The 26,872-nt window shown below is 39.9% G+C and overlaps 2 protein-coding genes across 2 annotated transcripts in view; one reads left to right on the top strand and one right to left on the bottom strand.

Moving 5' to 3' along the window:
* The window catches only part of LOC139776243 (uncharacterized), a 59,011-nt gene extending 54,938 nt beyond the window's left edge, over window positions 1-4,073 (bottom strand). Inside the window, exon 1 of the mRNA XM_071712786.1 lies at window positions 3,974-4,073. The gene's annotated coding sequence lies outside the window, so the exon portion shown is untranslated. The remainder of the gene's footprint in view (window positions 1-3,973) is intronic.
* On the top strand, window positions 156-23,869 carry Col4a1 (Collagen type IV alpha 1). The gene is made up of 27 exons (XM_071712784.1): window positions 156-697; window positions 1,568-1,610; window positions 9,261-9,408; window positions 9,910-10,164; window positions 10,529-10,917; window positions 11,265-11,399; window positions 11,488-11,595; window positions 11,858-12,079; window positions 12,159-12,347; window positions 12,434-12,550; window positions 12,664-12,828; window positions 12,982-13,284; window positions 13,386-13,769; window positions 14,695-14,901; window positions 15,005-15,173; window positions 15,301-15,428; window positions 15,670-16,108; window positions 16,265-16,614; window positions 16,984-17,250; window positions 17,340-17,511; window positions 18,137-18,382; window positions 18,594-18,959; window positions 19,315-19,530; window positions 19,755-20,126; window positions 20,779-20,950; window positions 21,642-21,756; window positions 22,622-23,869. Exons 1-27 carry the CDS (start codon window positions 678-680, stop codon window positions 22,877-22,879), a joined length of 5,955 nt encoding a protein of 1,984 aa, XP_071568885.1. The 5' UTR covers window positions 156-677; the 3' UTR covers window positions 22,880-23,869.
* The last annotated feature ends 3,003 nt before the right edge of the window (window positions 23,870-26,872 follow it).

The raw sequence follows: 26,872 nt of genomic DNA, 5'->3' as shown, positions 1-26,872 counted from the left end.
CGGTACTCCACCGCCTCCTCCTACTCCTCTCTTGGTCCTCTTTTCCTCCTCCTCCTCCTCCTCCTTCTTCTTTTCTCTCTTCAGTTGTTTCTTCTTCCCCTACCAACCCTGGAGAGACGAACACTCCGTGTTCGTTCGTTCCTTCCTCCCCTTCCTCTTGCGCACTCCCTCGCTCGCCTCCTTGCCCGCTTCTTCCTCTTCTTCTTCTTCTTCTTCCCGTCTCGCGGACCCGGAGTTGAACCGGAGGCAGCCAGGCAGGAGACCGCGATCGCCCTCTTCCTCGCAGGAGCGAGAGAAGAAGACAGGGAGAGAGGGGGCGGAGGGGCGATCCCCCGTCAACGTCGGGGAAAACGAGCGAGCCGAAGCGAGTGAGCGCGCGCGACGTCGCCCGTCGCGGAAGGCCCGAGAGAAGGCACTCTCTTCTCGGCCCCGGTCCTTTCGGCGGAGGAATTCTAGCTGGCGTGGCTCGGCGCGACCGCCGCCTCCACCTTCCTTCCTTCCCTCCACCCGGAGTCCATTCAGAGACCTCCCTGGATGGGACGGTCCGCATACACCATCGGTCTGCTCGGTGCCCGGTTCTGCGCGATATTTTGTGACTGCCTGTCTGTGCGGTGCTCGGTGCTTTCGGCCTGGTGCTTCTCGGCTCCCTAGACCCATCGAGGAATAGGGAGGTCGACATGACCCGGTTGGGATTGCGGTGAGTTTCCTCTTGATCTCATTTTCTCTCCCCAAAATTCCGTCGCGTTACTCCGATTCCTTCCCTCGACCCGATTTCTGTACGGGCCGCCGCGCCGCTTCCTCTTCGTCCTCTCATTACCTCTTCTTCCTCTTCCTCGTTCTTCTCTCTTTCTTCGTTCGCTTGGTGTTTCCCTCGCGATTCGTTTTTGCTTTTTGGCCCGTCGCCGAAACGGGCCGCGACCGCGCCGATCTCGCTCTGTTCCCACGGAGGGGATAGTTTCACCCCTGTTGCGCGCGAGCTTCCGCGGAAAGGTGAGAGGACCCCCCCAAGGACGACCGCGAGAGGTGAACCCGCAGGCGCGCGAGAGATCGTCCTCTCGATGCAGCTTCTGATGCCGTCGCGAATCGTGCGCCCGCCGTGCCTTCCGTGTTTCTTCATTTCGCTCGCGCGAGTTTTTTTTTCTTTTTATTTCTGTGTGTCAAGTTTCTTTACCTCCGCGGTAATGAATATTTACTTCTCTTCCTGTCTCAATGATGTTGAATCTCCGCGAGATAGAGCGGCTCCTTACGAAATCGTTCGCTTTGCACTTTGACTTTTTCACATATATTTGCGCGAATTTAACATCAGTTCTACTCAAAAGATATGCGGAATGTGTATTTTTAAAGTAACATCGCAAAAATGTAACTTTTAAAATTGTTAGAATTTATTTTCGAAAGAATCAAATGTGACGTTGACGCGAAATTTTTTTTTTTTTAATGAAGATCTCTTCTATTTTTATTTTTGCGGCTTTTCCATTCCTCTTTATTACTCCGCCTATTTCCTTCGCGTGATCCAATGCGCATCTACACAGTTTATCGAAATAATATCCCGGCGCAATTCTGCTTTCAGATTCGTCGCATCCGCAGTTTTCCTGGCCGGGATTGTTAATGGGGTACGTAAAAATTTCTGGTCCACTTTTATTAACTCGCGAGTGTTTGTGGAATTATCAAATGCCGTTGTTCTGATAGAACAGTATTTTTTCTCGTACTCTTTTTACGCTTGTCTATCTTCCCCGAGAAGGAAAAATAATGTAACTTTTATCTTAAGTCTAAAAAATATTTTTAAAGTGCTGCGCTCGCCTGATTCTTCGCGCTCTGGTGCGGTTTTAATTACATTGTCGAAATCGCTCTTGCGCGATCGCGAGGAAGAATCGTCGCGCCATCGAAGCCAAGAGTCGCGAACGTAGTGTTTGGGCACGTTGTTTTCACGTCGATATATACGCGTGTACCTGCGATCTTGCAGGTACGTGCTCGCGCGACCGGTTCGACTTGTTGCTCGCGGATTATTTCGTTGGTCCATTCATCAGCGTGTGTCTCGCGTCTCCGCTCGATGCACGCGCTTCCGACGTGGACGCGCGTAGCTGGTACATTTGTTGCGGCATGGCACGTGCACCCAAGTTACGGGCGCGCTCGCGTTACGATTTGTTGTTCGCTGAGAGAAGCTAATTCCGAGGGATCGAAAAGGGATCGCATTTCAGTCTATCGGATCGTAACTCGCTGTGGTTGGAAGCGCGTGCGTAGTTTGAGAACGTCGAACCTACGAAGAGATATTTTATCACAATCGTCGTACACGCGCACCCACGCACGTTCTCTTTTTTTTTCCCCACGATAGAGAGATATTTATAAAAAATTGTCACGTCCTGCGGACGATGCGCGTGAAGTAACGAAGGATGAGCAACGATGATCAAACTTTAATTCAGTTGTCTTTGCGCTATAATTGAAGTCGTAAGCTTTTCTGTGTGTGCGTGTGTGTGTGTATGTGCCTTTTGTTACTTCATTTGACAATTTCGGGATCTCTTACGCGTACGGATTCGGATACGAAAACGAATACTTTACGCATTGCATTTCGCTCGTACGTGAAATGTCATATAAAAGAGAGAAGCGGAGAGGGGGAAGGTTCGTGTAAGTGGCGGGGTCTGTATTTTAAGCGTGTTACTACTCGGCGATAAGAGTCATTTTATGGAAAATTACCAAGGCGTGCGACAAATATAGCGGTGATTGTGGAGGACGTAATAAAAGTGACCAGGATTTTGCTAACTCGGGCTGCGCTAATTGGTTTCTTGCACATCGCGCTTATAGAGATGACGAAATTCGCGAAGACGAAACAAACGACATCGATTAGATTCGTTTATCTGTTATTCGATAATGCAATCTAATATCTAACTGTTTGATATAGATTATAGATATAACAGACATATAATAAGAGATACAATAAATTTTTTTAAAAATAAGTTTGTATCAATAATTTTTTATCAATCTGCTCCAAGAATATTATTTATATCAGATCGAAAATATTATTAGAACTATTAAAATCAAGATATATCAGTACGGACGACCTTCACTGTTTACTGAATGAGACGCAAGCAGCGCGTGCAATAATTCGTTAACATTTTTATAGAAACACTGAAATTTTCTAAGACTCAGTTACCTTAAAAATTTTTTAAATCATCAAATAATAATAACAATATCTTTAGTGCAATCTCAAGGTAAGGCACCAACAATTTGTTGTTACGAAGCCTTCCTGTATACAGTTGTTAGAAGATGTACATTGTTTGAACACTGCGAATTATTCAAAATTATTGTGATATAATTAATCGCTCACGCTACCTCGTGCGATTTACATAAGTCACTTATTCGCTTTCGCTGTTGGCAATGGTAACGCCCGACCACCAGATTCCTCCTCTGTCATATCTATTCGCGCCGCCCTTTCGCAACCTTTCTTCGACCCAGTTCCTCGGAACGCTCGACCGCAGCTAAATAACACAGTAGGAAGCATCAGGGGGTTCTGTTCATAAAGTGACGTCAACAGGGTGTCTCTGCATGCTGTCTACGTGATGTTTACACGAATTTATAATAAACTATGGACTAATGGATAGTTTTACGATAATACACGTGATCCGTAAAATTCGTAAATGATGTGAAAAACGATGTAAACGAATTTTTGCTCATTCCAACGGCTTTCTATTAAACATACGAGAAGCTATTCAAACATTCCACAGAGTACCTAGAAGCGGTAACAGACATTCTAATCTGTCGAGATGAATCTCTCGTAAACCTAGATAATGCGGATCGTTCCAAAGATAGATTAATCAATAAAGATCCGCGATGCACGATTCACTATCGCACTCCGGGAGTCCGGGAGATCCCCCGCTATCTCGTTACGGGCCCTCCGCGATTCTTTTACACCTCCTCGGGCGGCGGCGGGAGAGAACGGGAAGGTGTTAGATCCGAAATAGGGCAGTCGTCTCTTACTGACCAGTCCGCCTACGGCGCCGTAACTGCGCTCGCGCTCGCTCGCTGTAATTTTATTACCACCGCCACGTACGCGCACGTGTGTACACGCACCGTGCACGCGAGCCAGCTTAGTCACTACTGGAAATAGTCGGCGCAATTGAGCGCGCTCGGGAGACTTGATTTCCCCGAGACTCGCAGACTCGTCGTCGGTGGCCCCGCGGGGGCGCACCGGGATAAAACGGCATCTGTTCCCCTCGTCCAGCACCTGTTTTTCCCCCCGCGTTCCCCGTTTCCATTACTCGCGCGCGGCGATTTCTCTTTCGCTCGAAAATTTCTCGCGTGGTAAAACACACACGGGGGTGGGAGAAGGGGGAGATTTCCCGTTGCGCAAAACACGAATCTCGCTGATCGATTTTGTCGTATGTAGGCGTAGCCTGTGTGCGACACGGTGGAATTAGCGATTGCTTGTGACGTCGGAGCACGGCAAATATTTGAGATTTGGCTTTCGATGAATTAAATTACGAGAACAAGAAATATCTAGAGGACTCGCGATTTAATTGCTATTGATATTAATATTGAAAATTACAAACTATATGTTTGTAATTTTCGTCTTTTTATTTTTCTTTCTTAAAAAGTTTAATCGATATTAATATGCAATTTCCGGAGAAAAGATTCCGAGAAAGAGATTCATTAAAGATTCAGCGAAGATTAACAGGAAGTTTGGGACTTTTTATCACAAAGTATTACATAAGAATCACGATCAACATTTTACTACTTATAAAGTCAACAGGTCCGGGATATCGGCAACTTCGACTTGTTGTTAATTAATTAAATTGCAAATTTCTTCGCGTCCCTCTCTATACGGCGCGCGGCGTCCCCGATAAAATTCCCGCTTGCTTCAACGAGGCAGATTAAAATCGGCGGACGCATCGGAATCCCGTCATCCGACCGCGCCGCCGCGCATTTATGCTCATGAATACGCGTGGTGCCGTGGTGCCGCCTCGGGATCAGAAAAAATCTCGAGTAACGAATTAGCGTATACCCCGTCCCACGTAGAGTTAACGTCAGCGTCGGCCGCGGTCGTTAAGCACGCCGGACTCGAATGTGACGGCGAAAGATGAAAAAGAGAGCGGGCGGGCGGGCGGACCGAGACACGCGGTACAGAAAAAGAAGAAGAAGAAGAAGAAGAAGAACCGAGACGAGAAGAAGAGACGACGAAGAAGAAGGTCGTCGGTGAGGGGAGGGTGGGGGACAGAAGGAGGGACACGCAGTCAACGCGGTCGGTCACAATGTACTCCGCGGTTGCGTAATCGCGGATTCACGAAGGCGGCCGGCCGAGATAGGCGATAAAAGGGACAATTCTTGAACCGTCACGAAAAGATATCTCGTATCTAAAATAAGAGAATTGGGTTAAGCGTTTCATTAAACGAAATTGCTGGCGAGAGCGTCGCGGAGCATCGTTCCTCGCACGAGCGAATTTCAATCAGCTGGTCTCGTAGGGTCGTTTGCTTCTTCAGTCAACGGTTTCTCGACTGCCGTCCTGTCCGTCGTCAGCCGTCGATGTAATGGTTGCAAATCGATCAGTATCGGAGCCTTGATTTCGCTCGAGGGACGTTAACCCGACCTCCTGGTCATCGAGTTGCGTCATGCGTTGCGAAGTTAATGTGCGTGATTTTCGACTTGGACCGCTTTTTCACGGCAAGTGGGACCCCTTCGGTTAACGCGAAAATATGCTGTTACGTTTTTTAAATTCCGAACGCAAAAGAAAGTTTCTTTTCGATAATGAAGGTATTTGGTATTAACTTTCTTTTAATACAAAATTTCCTAGCAATCGCGTGGTTTCGATGAATTCGAAACCGAATTTCTTTATTTAAGGAAAATCTACTTTCTCTCTTCATGGTTTTTTAATTCTTAATATATATCTATAAAATTAATATTTATTAATTTTCAATATTGTACGTCTCTACGATTATTATTGTATTTGCAATTTTTTTTCATAATTTTTTTAACATCTTTTTTATAATTTATTTGGAATTTAGAACGTTTTTAGAGCAACGAATTGAATTCCAATTAAAGATAATTAACTAAACAAATTATATATAAAATCTTATCAAAAAATTGCATTTGTAAAGCATATTCCATCCGTTTGCTCCGGCGCTTTTCACACATACTTCACAATATAAGAAAAGGGCTTGTCGCGCGCGATTCATATCCTGCAAGATTGAAAGTGCTAAACGGCCCTCTAATCCGCGCATCATCCGGCATCAGCTTCGACCTGGACTGAGTTATCATCTGCATAACTCGTGAATCGTGTAGCGCTGGGCAGGATAATTTCACGGTTTGCAGATTCGCAGCGTGATGCGCCGCGTTCTATCTATAGTGCGGTCGATCCATTGTCGGACGATGGGTTTATCATTGAGACGAAACCTCCACCCTCTCGTCGCTTTCCTGCAGTTTACCGGCCGACACGAGTAATTTCCGCGCGCGGCTTCGATTTCTGCTTCCCCTTTTGCACGATCTGTGCGAGCGTAATGACATATGAGCCTGCAATAAGTCGAAATTGATTGTATTGATAGAGAGAGAAAGACAAAGAGAGAGAAGGGTGGAAGGAGGGAGGGAGGGGGAGGGGAAAAGGGAGAGAGAATACGATTGTATACGCTTTGACGCGATGTACAAGGCGAACCTCTATATCATCGGACTTGGATGGATCAAATTCAATTGAATAGAAATTAGATCCAGGATTAATATTCAATGAATAGATTAATCTATGATAATTTGACAGGAATAATCTTAATTCGCGACGCTTTACAATAAGAAAATGTTTAAGCACGATTTCTTTTACGAGAATGGAATCGACTCGTTTTCATCCCTGACTTTTTTTAAATTACAGATTTTTCTTCTCTTTCTTCTTCTTAAATATTCTCTTTGATTTTCGGCTTTTCTTAAATAAGAAATTCGAGGATAATAAATAATGCCACTTTGAAGTTCTACTTTTCTGATATATGCGCAGGATTTATTTTGTACCGCGACATCTAAAATCGAAAATAAAGCTCGAGTCTGGGAATAAAAGGCAAACGGAGTGATTATTAACTGCAATCCTTGTCACACGAGGTTTTTGGTTGCTGTACGATTTGATAAAAAATTTCAACTCGCGCTCGCGATTCATCATTCGATTTGGGCTTTAGTGATCTGTCGCGTCTACGCGACACGTCGGTCGTTCTTTCGAGTCTCACGTCTCACGGTTGCGCGTAGATGAATGAAATTTTAAAAGGACGCTATCGTCGTTTTCTCTCTATCGCCGTACGTGGTGCATGTGCGGCACAGACGCGCGCAGCCACTCCGAGGGCGGTACGTCATCTCGGAACGATAACCGACTATCTCCCTGCGCTTCCTGTCAGCGCGTGCCATCCTCGGGAATACGAAAAAAAAGGACAAAAACGTGAAAACGAGGGCAAGACAATGACTTTCTGGGAAAACGATGACGCATTCACCGCAAAATCTGTACGCGCTCGCTGCGACGCTGCGAAACGACGGTTTTTTGCAGGAGAAAACGCAAATCTGTGTTCCATTTCTTTTTCATGTTAAATATGAAGACTCGACACACGGAATATATAATTTAAATTTTGAATAAAATAAATTCGCTATTTTGACTCGACTATTTTTTAATATTAAATGCCGCGTAATATTTAAATGCCGCGATGCGGTCGAAAACTGAAAATAATTATTATGCAAAAAAGCTAAAAAATGTGTTATATCTTTATTAATTAATTCATTAATTAGATGTTAATTGAATAATGTATATATGGAAGTAATATATGTATTATAGTAACTAATTATAATATAAAATAATTATTAATTTATTAGGTTCTTTTTAGATAATTTTGTTGCAAACATAATCCTTGAAACTAAGTAGATATTAAGAGACAGCAACTCGCGTAACCATTATAATTTGTTAATCAAAATCTAGTTAATTAATTTTTGATTGAAACAATTTTATTATATATTTTTTTACTATTCGTTTCTATTAAAATTATCCAAACTAAGCGTTAATGTTTTTCCGATTGTAAAATGTGATTTTCAACAATGTTCCCAATCTGATAACATAATTAATCCTGCCGCTAATGGCCGTTAAGCGCAAGAAATGAAGGAAGAAAGATACGATGGACATTAGAAGTAACCACTAACGCTATATGGCGGGTTTTATCTTCTCTCCAGGCTCGTACAAACGGTCGATAAAGCAGCTCTTTTTGTACCATCGTATCGTTTGGCCATGGAGGCTGTAAGAACAATGCACTCGGTGGATAAAGCGTAAATCTTGGCCACACGAAATGCGAGCTCGTTAAAAATTTACGGCCACGCCGCTTGTGTCGTGAAACGCATATCTATAAATCTACGGAAGAATGCCATTTAATAAGCGCACGCGGGGATTCAACTTTAACGTTATACGATTACCATTATTCGTATGAGCTTGTGGGAACTGGGAACAGTCTCGTTGCTGAATCTTCTGCAAATTAAGGAGAAGATATGTCTTCTGTTATAAATTTTACGAGCGATATTGAATGCATTTATAATTTAAATTTACATCCCTTGATTTATGTAAAAAAAAAACACATAAATATCTAAAGTCATATATAGAAATAAATTAAAATACGCATGATATTTACTTTTTTTCGCGTGATAAAAGATTCTTTGAGCGATTTAAAATTGATTCTGAATGCAAAGTTTCAGACACTCTGTAACAATTGTAATATCTTGAACAAAATATGAATTAATATAATCATCGAAGTCGATTAATCTTCCCAACAATTTTCACCGGTAAAATGTTAAACTTATTCTTCTATTTCTTCTTTAACAAGTTTTTCATATAATGGAAAATTATGAAACAAATTTATTACAATAAAACTTGTGTATTTTCGATATACCCTCTTCAAAACCCAATTCTGTGCTTTCTGCGTTGTCGGTCAGAAAGTATTGAAAAATAGTCGTCGAACGAGAAAGTGTTGGTTTCAATATCAACCGCGGTCATTCATCGTCGTACAGAGTGTTTCATAACACGATGCTTTAGAAAATAGATTTTTCAATCCTGATCATGCTTTGTTTCATCATATACCGTTAATCGCAGTATTATTGTCCGAACACATTTTACTCAATAAGTTCGACAAACAACAATTTGTAACTCAGTTTCACCGCGCACACCTGTATCCCTTAGCACGAACGTTGATATCGCGTTTTATTGATCGCGCCGGTGTGCTCCGGCACTTTTCCAATTCCATTTACGGAGCTTTTCATCCCCCGAATATTTGTTTTAGCAATATAATCACACATCATGGCCGAATCCGCCGCCGGTCGTGCCGCTGGAACGAGGTGATATTGGGAAGCCTACAAACGGCAGCGATGACGACTACGGCAGTTCGTCCGGATGGAATTTAGACAGAGGGTTCATCACGGACAACGAAGGTACTTGGACAACATGCCGCCTCATGCTTTTCGCTGCTATGATTTATGTGAGAAATAGGAGGAAGTACAATAATTACGTTCCTTCTTTCCCATCCAGCATCCTTATGCTCACACGGCAACGTGAAAACTTAGGCTGCAGATTTTGCGATAGGGATACCGTCGCGTCTGACAATTTCGCGATAAAATTCACGATGATTTTTTTAATACATCTAGTTAAAAAATAAGGAACACGTTATTGAGTTAATTAATATTTTATATGGAGAAAATACGTTTGTATTAGAGCTATATGTGTTTGTAGAGATATCAAGAAACGGAATACGTATGCCTCTAATACCGTTTCGTGCAGACAATTCGCGTCTTCGAGCGGACTATCAATTTTCGTCGCGTGCAACGAATCATTCTTTCGTTCCCTAAAATTTGGTAGTATTCATAATGGGGATAAATGTCGGAAACAGTCCATCCAGGAATTCCGACATTACGTTTGCTGATTGGCATGTCTAGGATACGAGGATGCGGAAAGGCGGAACGGCAGTTACACGGCTGGTCATTACAGTCCCGATGAAAGGACTCGGCACTGGCTCTATAGGAACAGGAGCGATCCTCACGGTCAATTTTCCTCGGGCCGATCGCCTTACGATCGGGCACCGCAGGGCTACGACAGGTATCCTGACAGCGGCGGCGCGTCGGGATACGGAACTGACGAAAACCGACCAGGCGGCTATCCCGATGGCCACGGCGATTACGATACATACAGCGGTAATCAATCTTAACTTCGTAAATTATGACGGATTATTTTATTTTACACTTTAAAATCGATATAAGAAAAATTCAATTTTTTAAATCGTTTTAAATCGTATCTAGTATTATAGAAAAAAAATTATACAAAAATATTGTAAAATTAAATTAACTCTTTTGATAGAAATGTTTTTTTTTTCTATATCTTTCTCTGGTTTTCGATATCAATTAATTCAAAGCAATATGTTTGTATAACGCAGATATATATACAAATTTATATAAATGTTTTCAGGAGTGTTACATACACAGATTTGCATTTTTATTCAATTTATTTTTTCAACAAATTGCTCGGATAATTTTAATCGTTCGCAATTGGTGCTTTTAGGTGCCGGTGAAAGCGAACGAGGAGGAGGAGGAGCAGGAGGTTCCAGTGATTCTTATGGCGGTAGTTACGGAGGAAGTCATGGTGCGGGAGGTGCGGATTCCTATGGTCGTGGAGGTGGGCAAGCTTACAGTGGCGGTCGTGGAGGCGGAGACGCTTATGGCGGCGGTCGCGGAAGTGGACAAGTTTACGGCGGCGGCGGTCGTGGAAGCGATGACGCTTATGGTGGCGGTCGTGGGCGTGGTCATGGTGGTTACGGGGGTTACGCTGCCGCTGGAGCTGACGAGAATTATCCGAGCAATTACCAAGTGGTACCGATGCCCGGAGCACCGCGAAACTGTACCGGATCAGGATGCTGCATACCCAAGTGCTTCGCCGAGAAGGGCTCGCGGGTTGGTTTTCGAGGATTAACAATAGAATATCGAAGATGTTAAAATGACAGTTAAAATATTCAAATATGCAATGCATTTTATCTTGCCTTTTAATCAATTAGCACGCAATCTTTCTACATGTTTGGTCCATATTGTCCATAAGAATGTTTTCATCTGTTTCGAAAAATTTTCTCGTAGAATAAAAAAGAAAATAGAGAAAGATTGGAGATATAAAGTAGACATTGTGCATAATGCACGAGTTAAAAAAATGTTCTTATAACTCGAAAGCTTATTAATAGCATATTTATATGTGACTTTTAGAGTTTTAAGTGCTGACTGCTTAATTTATCATGATATTCTCATTCAAGGGACCACCAGGAATAATGGGACCGCAAGGTCCCAAAGGACAACGGGGATTTCCTGGAGCAGAAGGTCTTCTAGGACCCAAAGGTGAGAAGGGAGATCCCGGTCCGCAAGGTCCGCACGGTGCGAAAGGTGACAGAGTACGTATATTTTTAGTATCATCATGATGTTATAATATGTCTAAAGCCTAAACTTTTGCTAAAAAAGAATGATTTCACGTTATTAAAGGGAAAAATGGGTATGCCTGGTTTTCCTGGTATAAACGGCGTGCCTGGAGTACAAGGATCTCCAGGTTCTCCAGGCTTGTCCGGTCGTGACGGCTGCAACGGAACGGACGTAAGTATTTTTCAGAAGTCATTAAGATTTTAATATAATTACGTTTCTTAATTTGAATAATTTGTATCTATTAATTATTTTATCAGGTATTCATGCTTTAGATATAAAAATATGGACGTTATAAAATTGAAGGGACACTACAAACAATTCATATGTAGGATTATCATCTGACACAGTTATTCTATAATAACTTTATTAAAAGTAATTATAAGTCATTGTTAGATTATTAATGTCATAATTTATATATTGTGTTTCTTTTTAGGGTGAACGTGGGCGTGATGGTATACCCGGAGAACCAGGACCTCGCGGTTTTAAGGGTCTGCCTGGGCCTAAGGGAGACAAGGGTCAGTCAGCGTACGCTGGTTCTTTCCCGCAGGGACAAAAGGGTGAACCTGGTAACGACGGTGTGAGAGGCCCTCCCGGTCCCCCCGGTTTTCAGGGAGACCGTGGCCCGTCTGGCCCGAAGGGTGAACGAGGTCCCTACGTAAGTATCAAATTTATTAAAATGTAGTTTTCTTTTCAAAATATTTCAACACATTATACGATATTATATGTAAATCTAGGGTGGCCCTGGCATACTAGGTCCGAAAGGAGAAAAAGGAAACATGGGTCTTGGATTTGAAGGATTAAAGGGGGACAAAGGTCAGAAGGGCGATGCGGGACCTCCAGGTTCGACAGCGCCTATTATGCCGTTTCAAGGAGTCTCGGACATAACGGGTCCGCCCGGAGACACAGGCCTAAAAGGAGATAAAGTATGTAGGAAAATATTATCGGTTTTTTTTGCATGTTATTACATACAGAATTTTATATTATACTCTCTAACTGGAGTAACATTTAGGGTGAAACGGGGTTGGAAGGACTAAAAGGAGAACCTGGATTCATAGGCGATCATGGCATACCCGGAGGGTCAGGTCATAAAGGAGAAAAAGGTCTTCCAGGAGCTCCAGGCATTCGTGTAAGTACATAGTATATACATTATACATATAAAACTTTTTATATAATTTTAATTAAATAAATTTATATTATTAAATCAAATTTTAGAAAAATAATTTATCTTTTTTGTTTTAGGGTAGAGATGGTTTCTCTGGACCTCCTGGACCTCCTGGACGAAAAGGTGATCGAGGTATTGACGGATTGGAAGGACTTAGTGGACGACACGGCAAGAAAGGAGAATCCGGTCGAGATGGACCGATGGGTGTTCCAGGTTTACGAGGACCTCCTGGGCCACCAGGAGTAAGTCTTTTTTTTTTAGAATAATATATACCATTAAATACAACAATTTTTATAATATATTATTTTTAATTATGTGACGTTTACGTAAATATGCAAAATTAAGTTAGAAAAGTCATTTAAAATTAAAATTTTATTTTGAAAATTGCATTCTAGGGTGGTAAAGGAAGACCGGGACCACCAGGCCCGAAAGGACCACGTGGTTTTCCAGGACCTACCGGGCCACGAGGAACAGACGGTTTTCCAGGAGACCCAGGACCAAGAGGTCCTATAGGTTTACAAGGAGGTCCCGGATTGTCTGGAATTCCAGGTCCAGAAGGTTTGCCAGGAGAAAAAGGTGGAAAGGGCGAGCCTGGTTTGACCGGATTTCCTGGAGGTCCAGGTCCACGTGGCTTTGATGGACCACCCGGACCGGCGGGACCACGAGGGCCGCCAGGAGAGAAAGGACTGTCAATAATGGTAAATAAAGTATACAGTATACGATCAAATCTTGCAATTATTATATTGGTTACTAAGTATACCTACTTAAAATAATTATTAAATTATTATGTCTGGCGTAGGGACCGAAAGGAATGGATGGATCGCCTGGCTTCGATGGGGTGAAAGGTCAAAAGGGCGAACGAGGTTACGTGGGTGTCCGAGGTCGACCAGGAGACTCTCTAGATGGTATTCCAGGAGCACCGGGTGCACCCGGTGAGAAGGGAGAAACCGGAACGTCAGGAAGAGACGGCTTACCAGGTCTTCCTGGAAATCCTGGAGACAAAGGAGATATCGGCGGTCGTTGTATAGATTGTTTACCGGGATTGCGAGGCGCCAAAGGAGAACGTGGTTTGGATGGTATACCCGGACTTACCGGACCTCGAGGACCACCCGGAGAACGCGGTTTCCCTGGGGAACCTGGAGTGGATGGTTTGCCAGGCCCAATCGGACCTCCGGGACTGCCAGTATGTTAATTTTATTTTTATTAATTCGTTATACAGATTTTACTAATATTTATTTAGCTAATTATATATCTAATATTTATATTTCAAGTATTTATATTTCATGTCGATATAATATACGTTTTTTTGCCTTTTTATCTTGAATAGCATTAAAATAAAAAATTTTGCAAGCAAATAATATTTTTTAAATAAACAATATAGCTTATTTAAAAAAGAAAGAGATAAGTTGCAACATGTTATTTTAACTTTATATCGTGTATTTTTAAATTTATTTGTATAGGAAGAATATATTTGGATAAGATTTATTTCAAAAAAGATTACCCCAAAAATAATGCTATGATACATAAGTAAAAAGTATATGTATAGCACATAATTCGTTATATGAACCGTGCTACCATCGCAAAATTAATATTCGTTTTCTGGCAAATATTTTTCACTTCGCTTCTATTTAACTTATTAAGTCCATTTTAGATAATCTATTATAATTTCGTTCAAATCATACCATTTACATTCAAATTATAAAAATAATTCAGAATAGAATTCTTATAATTTTATACGTCGCGGTCGTATAAAATACGAAAAACATTTGATAAAATAAGAATATATACATATCTATAAAATATATATTAAAATACATGGCATATAAAATTGTAAAGTTCTATTTTAAAATCCAATGTCTATTAAATCATCTAAAGCAGACCTTTAGTAAGCTTGTAAAAAGAGAAAGAATAAAACATTTCTTTTACTTTTTGTACTGTATAATTATAGGATGATTTTAAGCAAATTTTAATGTATTTTTGCTTAATATTAAATATTTTCTATCTGAAACATTTAATTATACTAATACGAAGAACCAATACGGAAAGACATTATACAGACGTAATTGCAAATTGTCAAATAAAAAGAAATGTACCGATTTTTCAATAAGGGAAAAGATGGTATACCCGGTTCTCCAGGACCTCAAGGATCACCCGGAACCCCAGCAACAGTGACATGGGGCATGCTCAAACTAGAAAAAGGTGATAAAGGAGCGCGAGGAGAGTTTGGTCGACAAGGTCCGCCGGGACCAGAAGGGCCTCCGGGAGAGAAGGGTAGACCTGGATTCGAAGGTTTCCCAGGGCTTAAAGGAACTCCAGTAAGATCAACTTTTTAATTATTCCTGTCAGTTTTAAGAAAGTAATTACTATTTTCCTGGCAAATCTTTTTTATATGTCAGATTACAAACTCGTCGCTTTTAGGGAGATCGCGGTTTCCCTGGACAAGATGGCGTTCCAGGAAGACCAGGTACGCCTGGACGCAAGGGAGATAAAGGGGTAAGTGTAAAAGGTGAATCCGGAGAACCAGGTCGTCCAGGATCTTCAGGACATAAAGGAGAGCCTGGTTTGTACGGAGTTAAGGGTGAACCTGGTAAGATTTTGTCAATATCCTTTAGAACATTTTATGTGATATTTATTTTAAAAATATTTTAAAAATACGTTATATATGTTTACGGATAAACACTGACAATTATACTTGCAATTGTTTTTGCAACCAGGTGAATGTCCGCCACTTGACCTTATGAAAGGCTTCAAAGGTGATCGAGGTTTAACTGGTGACAAGGGAGAACCTGGACCACCTGGTAGGGATGGATTATCTGGTGATAAAGGATTGCAAGGCTTCTCGGTATGTATATCAATAAGAAAAAAAAAAACTTGTGGAAAAAGGTTTCTTTTCGTTAAAACTACAATATTTTATATATAATAAATATAAGTGTTTTTTATAAATAAAATGAATTACTTAATAATATGTCGTAACAATAAATAATAAACTAATACTAAATAATACATAAGTAATCAATCAACTTATGTTATTTATCTGTAAAGAGATATAATCTCACAATACAATGTTGCAATTTAAAACTTAGGGTCCACCCGGTCCAATTGGCCCAATCGGTGCTCCTGGGCCTGTCGGTCCAAGAGGTTTACCTGGCCCGCGTGGTGATAAGGGTAACATGGGTCCTATGGGTTTCCCAGGAGAACTTGGTCGAGAAGGACCTAGAGGTTTCCCGGGTGCACCGGCTCCAAAGGGTGACAAGGGAGAACCTGGAATATCAGTTAAAGGTAGTTCTGGTCTAACGGGTCCTCCGGGTGAAAGGGGAGAGAAAGGTCTTCCTGGACCACCAGGAAAAGAAGGTCAGCCCGGTTACCAGGGATTACCAGGTTTCGCTGGCGAGAAAGGAGACTTTGGCGCACCGGGAATCAATGGTTTGCCAGGAGCACCTGGTGAGAAAGGAGATACAGGTCCAATTGGTCCACCTGGTCCTCCAGGTGTTGCTGGTATTCCAGGAGCGGATGGAATCAAAGGTATGACATGAGAAAGAATTTCATATCTCAGCAATAAGCAAGAATATTTATACAATAATGTCGTTATATAAATAAGAGAAAGAACGATCTAAAGCTATAATTTGTTAAATTTAGCAATATAAGAATTATTTAATTATTTAATTACTTAATTTACAGGCGAGCCCGGATTAACAGGAGAGCCAGGTAGAGCGGGTCTCCCAGGATTCCCGGGAACGAAAGGTGATCGCGGTGAACCAGGTATCGATGGATCAAAAGGATATCCCGGCAGACGAGGATTACCTGGTGGTCCAGGTAGACCTGGAGCTGATGGCTTGACAGGTATAAAGGGTGAACGCGGTGACAAAGGTTCGCCAGGATTCCCCGGATTACCAGGTATGGAAGGAAAGCCTGGTCGTCCTGGAATATCCGGGCTGAAAGGTGATCTAGGACCGCCTGGTACGTCTGGCTTACCAGGACTCATCGGTTATCAAGGAGTTAAGGGCGATACTGGTCCACCGGGCCCAACGGTAAATATTTTCAGTTACAATTAAATATTATTAATTACAAAGATCGTCCAAATGAAACATAAATTAGCTGTTTGAGTGAAGTGCAATTTAAGACAGAATAAGAATATGTACACAGATAAATACACATACTATACTGTTTCTGATAGTGCTATATATTGGCGCTCCTAATATTTAAGCAAGTGTGCCATCTCCATTGACGTTACTTTTCACGACGCAACAACTCGTCTATGTTTCGTTTAAATGATCCTTATATATATATATACTATTATATTTGTAATTATATATACTATTATATTTGTAGGTACATTTATATTACTTGTGCGTGTGTACATGTAATATCATTTGATATATGTAATTATGTACAATTAGGGAAGGAAAGGAGAGCCAGGAGAGGTCTCGGAAAAAGGACAGAAAGGCGAGCCAGGAATGCCTGGAATACGAGGTCCTACAGGTCCTCCGGGACGAGATGGTGTCGATGGAGCGAAGGGCGAATCTGGCAGACCAGGCATTGGGCGTGACGGATTACCTGGATTAAAGGGTGACGCGGGTGTACCGGGTCGGCATGGAGCGCCAGGATTCCAAGGTCAAAAAGGTGATACTGGAGTACGAGGATTCCCTGGAATAAAAGGCGATTACGTAAGTGTTCATAATCTAAAAAGAAAAAATATTAAATAATAGAGATTTTTCTAATAAAATTATAATTTCATTTTCTTTGTTGTTATTAGGGTCCACCGGGTATATCCGGAGAACCAGGTCCGCCCGGCATAGATGGACTTCCTGGAGAAGTTGGCGATGTCGGGCCACAGGGAGCACCTGGTTTTTCTGGAGTTGATGGCGAAATGGGCGCTCCTGGTCGGCCTGGACTCGATGGTGTTAAAGGCGACCGCGGTTTGTCAGGTAATCACAATGTCAGATTTTTGGTAATTTGTAAAATGCCATCGATCACAATTGTGATACTAACATAAATATGAAAACGTAGCTGTTTGAGAAAAATAAAATTTTATTTCCGTTAAAAGTATCATTATTTTACAATTAATAATGTGTTAGATTTATAAAGTGAAGTAAATCAGTATTTTTTTTACTAAATTATTTTATCCAATAGTAAACTATTAAAGGAGTTATAGGATTATTATTTTATTCAATATTGAGTTACTCAAGAGGATATATTGAGTCCGAAAAATAAGGTATTTCTGACCACTTTATAAAATGTTTATTTAAAGAGATACAGAAATAATTTTGTTGCAAAAATGTATTTTTAATAATAAAATTAAAATGCAAATTTTTTAATTTTTAATAATTTATTTAAAGCTATTAATCTATATCAGTTCCATATATTTTTTGCTTTAAACTAATGGAAAATAAAAAGAAATTTTATAAATTTTTAAAATCCTATAATATATAACAAAGTCCTTTAGTATTTTAAATATATACACAAGATAATTACTAATAATTTATCAATATATAAAAATCAGATTTATATACGTAAAGCAACTCGGTCATATGAAACAAAATCGAATTTCAGGACTCGTCGGATTGCCGGGTATTCCTGGAGCACTTGGAGAAAAGGGAGATCGTGGACCTCCGGGACCTACAATCCAAATTAAGGGTGAGAAAGGTGAACCAGGTATTCCTGGATACTCTGGAGACAAAGGAGACAAAGGAGATCAAGGTCTGATAGGTATCGCTGGTTATGATGGTGAAAAGGGTGACCGAGGTCCAATTGGATCCGAAGGTGCTCCTGGACCTCATGGTGCTCCCGGACCTAAAGGTACATTCTTATTCACGTTATGTATAATGTTGCTTTAAATAAAAATAAATAAATTCTAACACAAATATGTAGAATAAAAACCGCAAGAGAAATATGAATGTTGCAATTATTTATCTATATTTACTATACTAATTAATTTTTTATCTATATGTAATATAATAATTTTATTAATATTTTTCAATATTTATAAAACATTGTATATCTTATGTAGGCGAACTAGGACCTCCTGGTATTGCTGGAGTTCCCGGCGTTACGATAAAGGGCGAAAAAGGTTTGCCAGGTTTAATGGGTAAGCACGGCAGAGACGGATTTTCAGGACGGTCAGGTGAGAAGGGTGAACCGGGATTGCCTGGTTTGCCTGGACCAAAGGGAGACATTGGTCCTTACGGACCAGTTGGACCACAAGGTGAAAAAGGCGATCAAGGATCACCGGGTCTAACTGGATCACCAGGACGTGACGGAGTTCCAGGTCTCGAAGGTGCACCGGGATTATCTGGTGACAGAGGTCAGAAGGGTGATCAAGGGCCGCCTGGACAATTCGGTGTCCCAGGATTGAAGGGAGAACCCGGTTTCCCAGGTGCTTATATTTTTATTAATTTTATGTAATTATTATATTTTTAATCAACTAAAAGTTTTATATAACTATAGAGAGAGAATTTATTAATTTCAATAATATATTGTAGATAAATATATGTATATATTTAAACAACATACATATACAAAAACTTTCTTATTAGATATACGATAACTTTAATATTTGAACAATTATTATAAATAAGTAAGGTAATTATTATAAATATATCAATCTAATATTTATTATGGCTTCATGATTAAAGTGAATGAATTTCTCTATCTGTATTAAAACGACAAAGAAAATCTGATTATAATTATCTCTTGGACAACGATATGACCGTTTAGTTATTCAATTTTAGGACCAAGTGGATTAGATGGACCTCAAGGAGAAAAGGGTGAAAGAGGTTGGGATGGTGTAAATGGTCTACCTGGACCACTAGGCGAGAAAGGTGATAGAGGATATCCTGGTCCAGTCGGATTGATGGGTACCGTTGGCTACATAGGTGCGAAAGGAGAAAAGGGTGAAGATTGTCTCGAGCCGCCAATGGGACCTAAAGGAGATCGCGGATACCCTGGTATGCTTACAGCTACAATTTTTACAAATATATATATTTTACATGTTGGTAAAAACTCGATAGACAAATGTAATTCAAGATATAATGTGCGTAAAAATACGCTACAAAGATTCTAATGTGCCAAATAAAATTTTATTTGGCATGTACATGTTTAAAATATTACTCGAATTCGATCATATTGTTTAACATACGATGCATTTAAAACTATAAACATCTTTTCGTAGGACCGGCCGGATCGCCTGGTCCATCAGGAGAGAAAGGACTTCCGGGCCCGTCCGGTTTCCCCGGCTTAGACGGCATTAAAGGCGCCCAAGGTTACATCGGTCCAGCAGGACCTCCCGGGCTACCGGGATTGCCCGGGCCTGTCGGTGTACCCGGTCTACCGGGTCTTCAAGGTCCTGTCGGTACGCCAGGACTTACTGGCGAGCCCGGCGCGCCCTGCGAGACGACACCCGACTATCTCACCGGTATCCTTCTGGTCAAGCACAGCCAAAGTCAAAGCATCCCGATTTGCGAGCCGGGTCATATTAGACTCTGGGAGGGATACAGTTTGCTTTACACTGACGGCGACGAGAGAGCGCACTCTCAGGACTTAGGTGAGCTTCGCATTTTTTTAGTATTTTATACAAAAAATAAGATTTTATTTATTAAAAATATTCAACGGTATGATTTTTTTATCCGGTCTAAAAATAAACCTAAAATAATTATTTTAGAAGAAAGCGCAATCTTTAGAATAACGTTTTACTCTTTTATTTGCTTGGGAATGCAAGAAATCAGAAAGAAAATAATATTTAGGAAGATCTCTCTTCCTCGTTTCGCCCACGGGTTTCGATTTTTGTTATAATTTTATCAGATTTATATTTATAAATCTATCGCGACTTTGTGATTTTCCATGGACGCAGTTTGTCGGTGATTTATTAGATTTGCACAGTTAATCTCGATTATCTGGATTAAATTGTTACGGCTCATATTTGAGCATTAATAGACACTTAAATTCATTATTCAGCGAATTTATTATGCATCGCATCACATATTTTTGCACGATTGTAAGCTATTTAGCATCGCTTAAGCTAATACATGTTTGCGTTCAGTAAAAACAGGTCACGCTTGTTTTTTTCTTCTTCCGTCCTCAATGTCATATCACGATCGCGAGATAATGGCGACTTGTAGAGCTATATGATAATAAAATTCCATTTTTTTAATGGGTGCAAACTAATCAAACTTGTCCCATAAATTATTATGAAACAGGTTATGCCGGCTCGTGTGTAAGAAAATTCTCGACGATACCTTTCCTGTTTTGCGACGTCAACAACGTCTGCCATTACGCTAGTCGCAATGATCGTTCTTACTGGCTGTCTACCAATAGCCCAATTCCCATGATGCCCGTCGAGGAGAGGGCGATAGAAGAATATATCTCCAGGTATGTTTACGATGTTCACTATTGTATATTGTATGTCGCTTAGATTTTTATTGCGAGCAAAACGTTTTTTTTTGGAGAGGATAATTACACAAGATGTAGAACAAAACTGAATGTTCTTCCAGTCGTAAGAATTGTGAGTTAAATTTCGTAAAAAGATGACAACGTTTAATTTTTATTATTAATAATTATGTCTTTAGTATGTTTCTTCAATCTCACATATCTCTTGACAATTAAGTCTTTTATTTTTTATCAAGTCAAAGTCCAATTAAAAACAATGTTTTTATATTCTTCGAGGTTTAATTGCGATGCTGACGCGTTATCAAATATATCGATTTAAAAATATGCAAGATTCTGGCTGCGGTCCACTTGACGCTACAAATGCTTTGGAGCATTCTTCTTCTCCTTCTTTCTTCATTGAAAGAAAAGAGAAGAGGAATGCTTCGAAGCATTTGTAGCGTCAAGTGGACCGCAGCTTCTGTAGCTAAAGCCTAATCGATATGCACAGCATATTGATTATCGAGGAAACGGCGACAACAACAAAAAATTAATATTTCCTCGCGTCCGGCTTCTATCTATTGCCACTTAGCGAATGAGATAAGAGCTCTCTTGTCTCTTCTTTGCGTATAAAAATTTTCGTTTAACACACATTTTTCTGAACGCCAAACAATAAACTTGCGATTTCTGCGAACAGATGCGTGGTGTGCGAAGTTCCGGCTAATGTGATAGCAGTACACAGTCAATCGATAAGCATTCCAGAATGTCCGGCGGGATGGACCGGTCTTTGGATCGGTTATAGTTTTGTAATGGTAAGTAACTTTTTTCCCCCCTCTGCACACAATTACAACACAAGGTAACTAGGTAACCTCGTTTTTTCCATTTAAATATTATCTTTCGATGAAAATATAAGGGACATAATTTTTTAATGCCAAACAAAATTATTCACACAATTATCTTAAATCAGTTTAAAAATATAAAATGGTATAGAAGAGAGCATTAATATAGAAATAATGAAATAAATTAGATCGCGCCGTACCAATTTTGACAAACATTAAAACGATGGCAGAGGTAAAATGGAAACGCGATAAAATTAAAGCGGCTGTTATTCACGTGTACAAAATTTCTGATACATATATGATAACTATTTTTCATGAAGAAATTAACGAATTGATTGACCGAATTTATACCGAAACAAGATTTAACATATTTATAGGCTTATCTCTCATTACAGCGTAAAAACATTAATTAACTGATAATGTATAAATATACGTTTACCGAAAAAATCTGTATCTCGCACAAAATTGCGTTTTTATCGCAGTTACACAATTACTTTTCTCCTAACTCGCCCAAGTTCGCTTTATATTCAGTTCATAGAAAGTTCACATCAATCATGTTCGAAATAAGGCAAACCTTCATCCCTATGAGCTGTCGGGAGGTAAAGATTGTCTCTCACTGAAAGGAAGATCCATTTTATTCGAGACGTTCTCTCTTTCTCAGCGTTTCGACGATGACATTTGAGCAGCCAATAAATCGGTTGTCTCACTCACAATTTTTAATGTTTGAACAAAGAAAATGCGGATTCGACAAAATTATGTCTCTGGGCCATTCGAATGTTGGGAATTGCAAATGGCCACTTCGGCACTTGTTTATCGGAAAAATTTCTTTGTGTTTCAGCATACCGGCGCAGGTTCCCAGGGCGGCGGCCAGTCCCTGTCGAGTCCCGGTTCCTGCCTGGAGGACTTCCGCGCCACACCGTTCATCGAGTGCAACGGCGCCAAAGGACACTGCCATTACTATTCTAATCAGTACAGCTTCTGGATGGTGACCATAGAGGAAGGCCAGCAGTTCAGGAGCCCCGAGAAACAGACCCTAAAGGCGGGCAATCTTAGATCCCGAATAAGTCGCTGCCAAGTTTGTATAAAGAACACGTAAACGTTGCGCGCCACCGTTTACACACGGAACACACGTACACACACGCACACGCATACACACACACACACACACACGCACACACACACACACACACACACACACATATACACGTAATACACAATTATTTTTCCCTCTTTTTTTTTACACGAGAACAGAAGCGAAACTATCATTACGAGCAGCGATTGAAACCGATGCAATTTCATCGAGTTCCGGTCTCGACGGTTAGAGATCCCACGCGGAAATGATCTCTATGCTTATCCGAGACAATGAAAATGCGTTCGATTTGTGCGGGATACATTTTGTCGCATCTCCGGACAACACACGGAAAATCGAACTCGCCGGAATTGCACCGGTTCCGGTTTCTCTGATAACAAGGAAGAAAAGAGCGGTAATGTCTCTTGCGAACGGAACGACGACGGAACGGAAATTCAGGACGACATCGTCCGATCCGTGTCCGACGACGTCGAGAGAAATAAAGAGAACGGACGTATCCCTCTCTCCTGTGATTCCCTCTTGCCTCAAACGTGTTCCGCAGCCACGTCTTGTCTTCATTATTTCCTGCCTCCTCGCCCCTCGCCGCCGGGAGGGCACTCCGCGTCCCGGAATAAGAGAGTTTCTTTCTCCGAGAGCCACCTTATATACCCTTCTCTCACTCGTTACCCGCTCTTTTATCTTCGCGCTTCCTCTCTTTCGCCATATGTGTTTTCTTCTCTTTTTTATATATATATATATGTATAACTATTCAAGCAAGTGCCTTTATAGCGTACTCTATTCTAGCATGTAAAATAATATATATTTATATTCGTCTGAATCTCGTATTGAAGTCTAAGTTTATCGTACCACCACGGACACTGCCCATATCCAATATGGCACATTTTACATATTGTATATTAATATAAACGATCTTAGCCTGGTAATCGTGTGACGCCAAATATTTAAATAAATAGGTATTTTGCTACGTAGCTAATAAAATTCTATTTTCAAACTTCACCGACTCATTTTTACTTGTTTATATCCGATCCTAAATAGTGCGCGAGGGCGAGTTTCGCATATGAAACGACGAAAAATTTTTATAAAGCCTGAGAGGAAAGATATAAAAAAGAGCGATAAAAAAAACGAAGCAATTACTCTTTAATCTTTCGTACGCAAATATTTTGCGAATGATGATTGATACCAACATCTATATTACTGTTATGCATGTCCTTTACGCAGTTTAACAAAAAAATTGGCAGAGAAAAGTGTGTTTTAACCGTTCCACGTAGGAAATATTTTCCAGTGTTTTTTCCGCAGCATATTTACTTTAAGCGAATCCAAGAGATGTTTTTCGCACAGCACTCATTTTACCGCAAAAGTAAGAAGTTTATTCCAGTTATTATTAAAGTAGTTTACTTTTTGCCTATAGACGTAGATGTATTTTTATTATATGTAGATTATAATCACTATAAAAATTTGCCAGCACGAAAGTGCGAAGCATAAGAATACAGAAGGCATAAAAGAGTAACGCGATTCGATAACAAATTTTGATAAATTTGCGTTAAATTTCTGTTAGTAAAAATTAAGACTTAATTAGAACAATGTTAAATATTAAGTAGAATTAATAGCTAATCTTGAATGTTTTATCAAGTTCGACAAACAATGAGCATGAATTTAATTTTTACTAAATTGCAAACGAATTTGAATATTAATATGCAATATTCATTGAAAAATTATTTTGTTTTTGAATATTCTAATATTAATTTTAATATTATTTTTTAATTCTATCACATTTATGAGATAGATATGTGATAAAAAATAGTCTATTAAATTTTCGGTTAAATTTACTTTAAATTCATTCGAAGAATCTCGGAGCTATTAATCTTGCCCTGAGACAGCTGTATATGTTTTATATATCGTTACACGCAAGGCTATTCGTTTACTCGTGCAGCACGCGAGTAAACTGTCATCCTTGCGATTTTTCGCGGCGATTTTACGCATATGCTCGAACGCCGTCTCGTTATGGTAATCTGTTTTTCGAGAAAGGAAATCGCTAGCGCACTAACATCGCGAGGCACTTTAAAGTTTCGAAGGGCTGTCTTCGTGTCAAGAAAGTTAAAACGCTCGCAGGAATTCTATAAGAAATTGATCAAGATCAATGTCAGTCAAAAGCTGTTTAATCTTTAATTAGCCCGGTAAAAATCCATTTCAGAAGGATTTTAAGAGTTTAAAATCCTAAAAGTAACAGTAAATGATAAGTAATATTTAATTTTCTTCTTACTTCACACGCAATTTGTAAATCTGTTGACCTTTAAAAAGATATTTCCTTCGATTTGATATAATTAAGTCTTGATAACGTAATTATTGGGATCTATATAAATACGTAAAATTTAACATTTAATATGTAACATTTCCATCTCTAAAATTCTTGAATTTTCTCGCAACAACATTGCAAAATTAGCTCACTATTCGATCAAATACAAGTGGGAAATACAAGTAACAGAAATAACATTAAAATCTGATTTCTCCAGAATTACCTTAGGGTCGTTAATGTAAGAAAGAGAAAGAAAAATAAATCAATATTTCACATACAACAAATATAAATACCCCAATTTCACAATATATATGATATAATTTATAAAGTCGCTTCTTCACGCTCGTTAAGAATTTATTTATCCGAAGGCTGTTGGAGATGCCAATTTCTCGGATTTCGATCAAGATGTTAAAACGCAATACGAAGTATAATATATAGCTGCGTGTTATTTACTTCGCAGTGGCTGATATCGGCAATAGATTCATTAGCATATGTTTTCGTTTCTTACGTGCAAACAGCCTCTCACTCGCGTTTGTCATGCCACATTCGATTCAGGGTGTGAGCGCGGACGGCTCGTTGAATGGCACGAGGATTGAATCGAAACGGAACACAATGCTGCGGCCGTAATGCACGCGGAGCTTGCACTCTTCCGCAAGTTTCTGTCGAGATATTGTGACATTTCCTCATGCATACATCAAGTCGACCCACAGACACGATATTTCGAGTGCTCTAAAATACGGTACGCGAAAGCCATAGAATTACGCGAATTTATTTTTATAATGTATAGTCTCTTGTCGGATGCTTTTCTGTTATTGTTTGTTCAACTTTTTGTGTTATCCACTCTTAAAAAAGACATGTTAAATGAATGTTGAGATCTCGAATGTTGAAGAGATTGGTAATGCAACTAATTTCATATAATTTTATTCATTGTCTTCGCAAAAATCGGTTTAAACGCAAAGGAATGTGTTTAATTGCCTATTTACAGAAAATAACACACTGGAATTAAATACGATAGTGACGCATACAAATATGTTTTTCACTGAGAACCTAGTTATTAACTGATCATCATTATACTTTATTATCAACGATACTTCTTTTTCATAGAAGTTCTTATAAATATGCAGATTTTAATAAGAATTCTTTAATGCGTAAGATTAGTCTGTACTTATTTTTACTAGAATAATTAAGAATCAAAGAGAATGTCAAAATTACATAGGAACATGTAAAAGCAATGTCAGAGTGATGTCAAAGTATTATAATGGGGAAAAGTTGTGCGACGGATACACGAAGTTTTTTAACAGGCGGTATGCAGTCCACTGATTCCAAAAGGACTTGTTGATAGCGCTTCCGACAAAAATGTCTTCTTTATCGTATCGTTGCCAGATAAACTGACATAATAGTTTTTGTCGGTAAAATTATATTTGTCATATCCTATGTTCTGCATTTTTGGAATTAAAATAATTTCACCGACAAGAACTATTACGTCAGTTTCTGGCAACGATACGACAAAGAAGACACTTTTATCGGAAGCGCTGTCAACAAGTCTTTTTGGGGTCAGTCAACGTGGTCAGCATAGCAACCAGAGACGAGCCTCCAAAGAAGAGCCAACTACGCAACTTCTTTAAGGAACTAGAATAATGAAATTCAAATAATTTCTCCTTACGAAAGAAATCAGAGACGTATATCTCAGCGTGTGATGTCATGTA

Source organism: Temnothorax nylanderi, unplaced genomic scaffold, assembly GCF_030848795.1.
Source record: "Temnothorax nylanderi isolate EJ_2023f unplaced genomic scaffold, tnyl_v1.0 TNYL_tig0115_pilon, whole genome shotgun sequence".
NCBI lineage: Eukaryota > Metazoa > Arthropoda > Insecta > Hymenoptera > Formicidae > Temnothorax > Temnothorax nylanderi.
Note: the sequence above shows the minus strand (reverse complement) of the source record. Positions and strands in the feature narration are given on the sequence as shown.

Excerpts from the sequence above, each read along its gene's own strand:
- Col4a1 (XM_071712784.1), top strand. The coding sequence starts at position 678 with ATGACCCGGTTGGGATTGCG. Across the intron at positions 10,165-10,528 it reads CGATTACGATACATACAGCG|GTGCCGGTGAAAGCGAACGA; the intron begins GTAATCAATCTT and ends TGGTGCTTTTAG. Across the intron at positions 21,757-22,621 it reads TCGGTTATAGTTTTGTAATG|CATACCGGCGCAGGTTCCCA; the intron begins GTAAGTAACTTT and ends TTTGTGTTTCAG.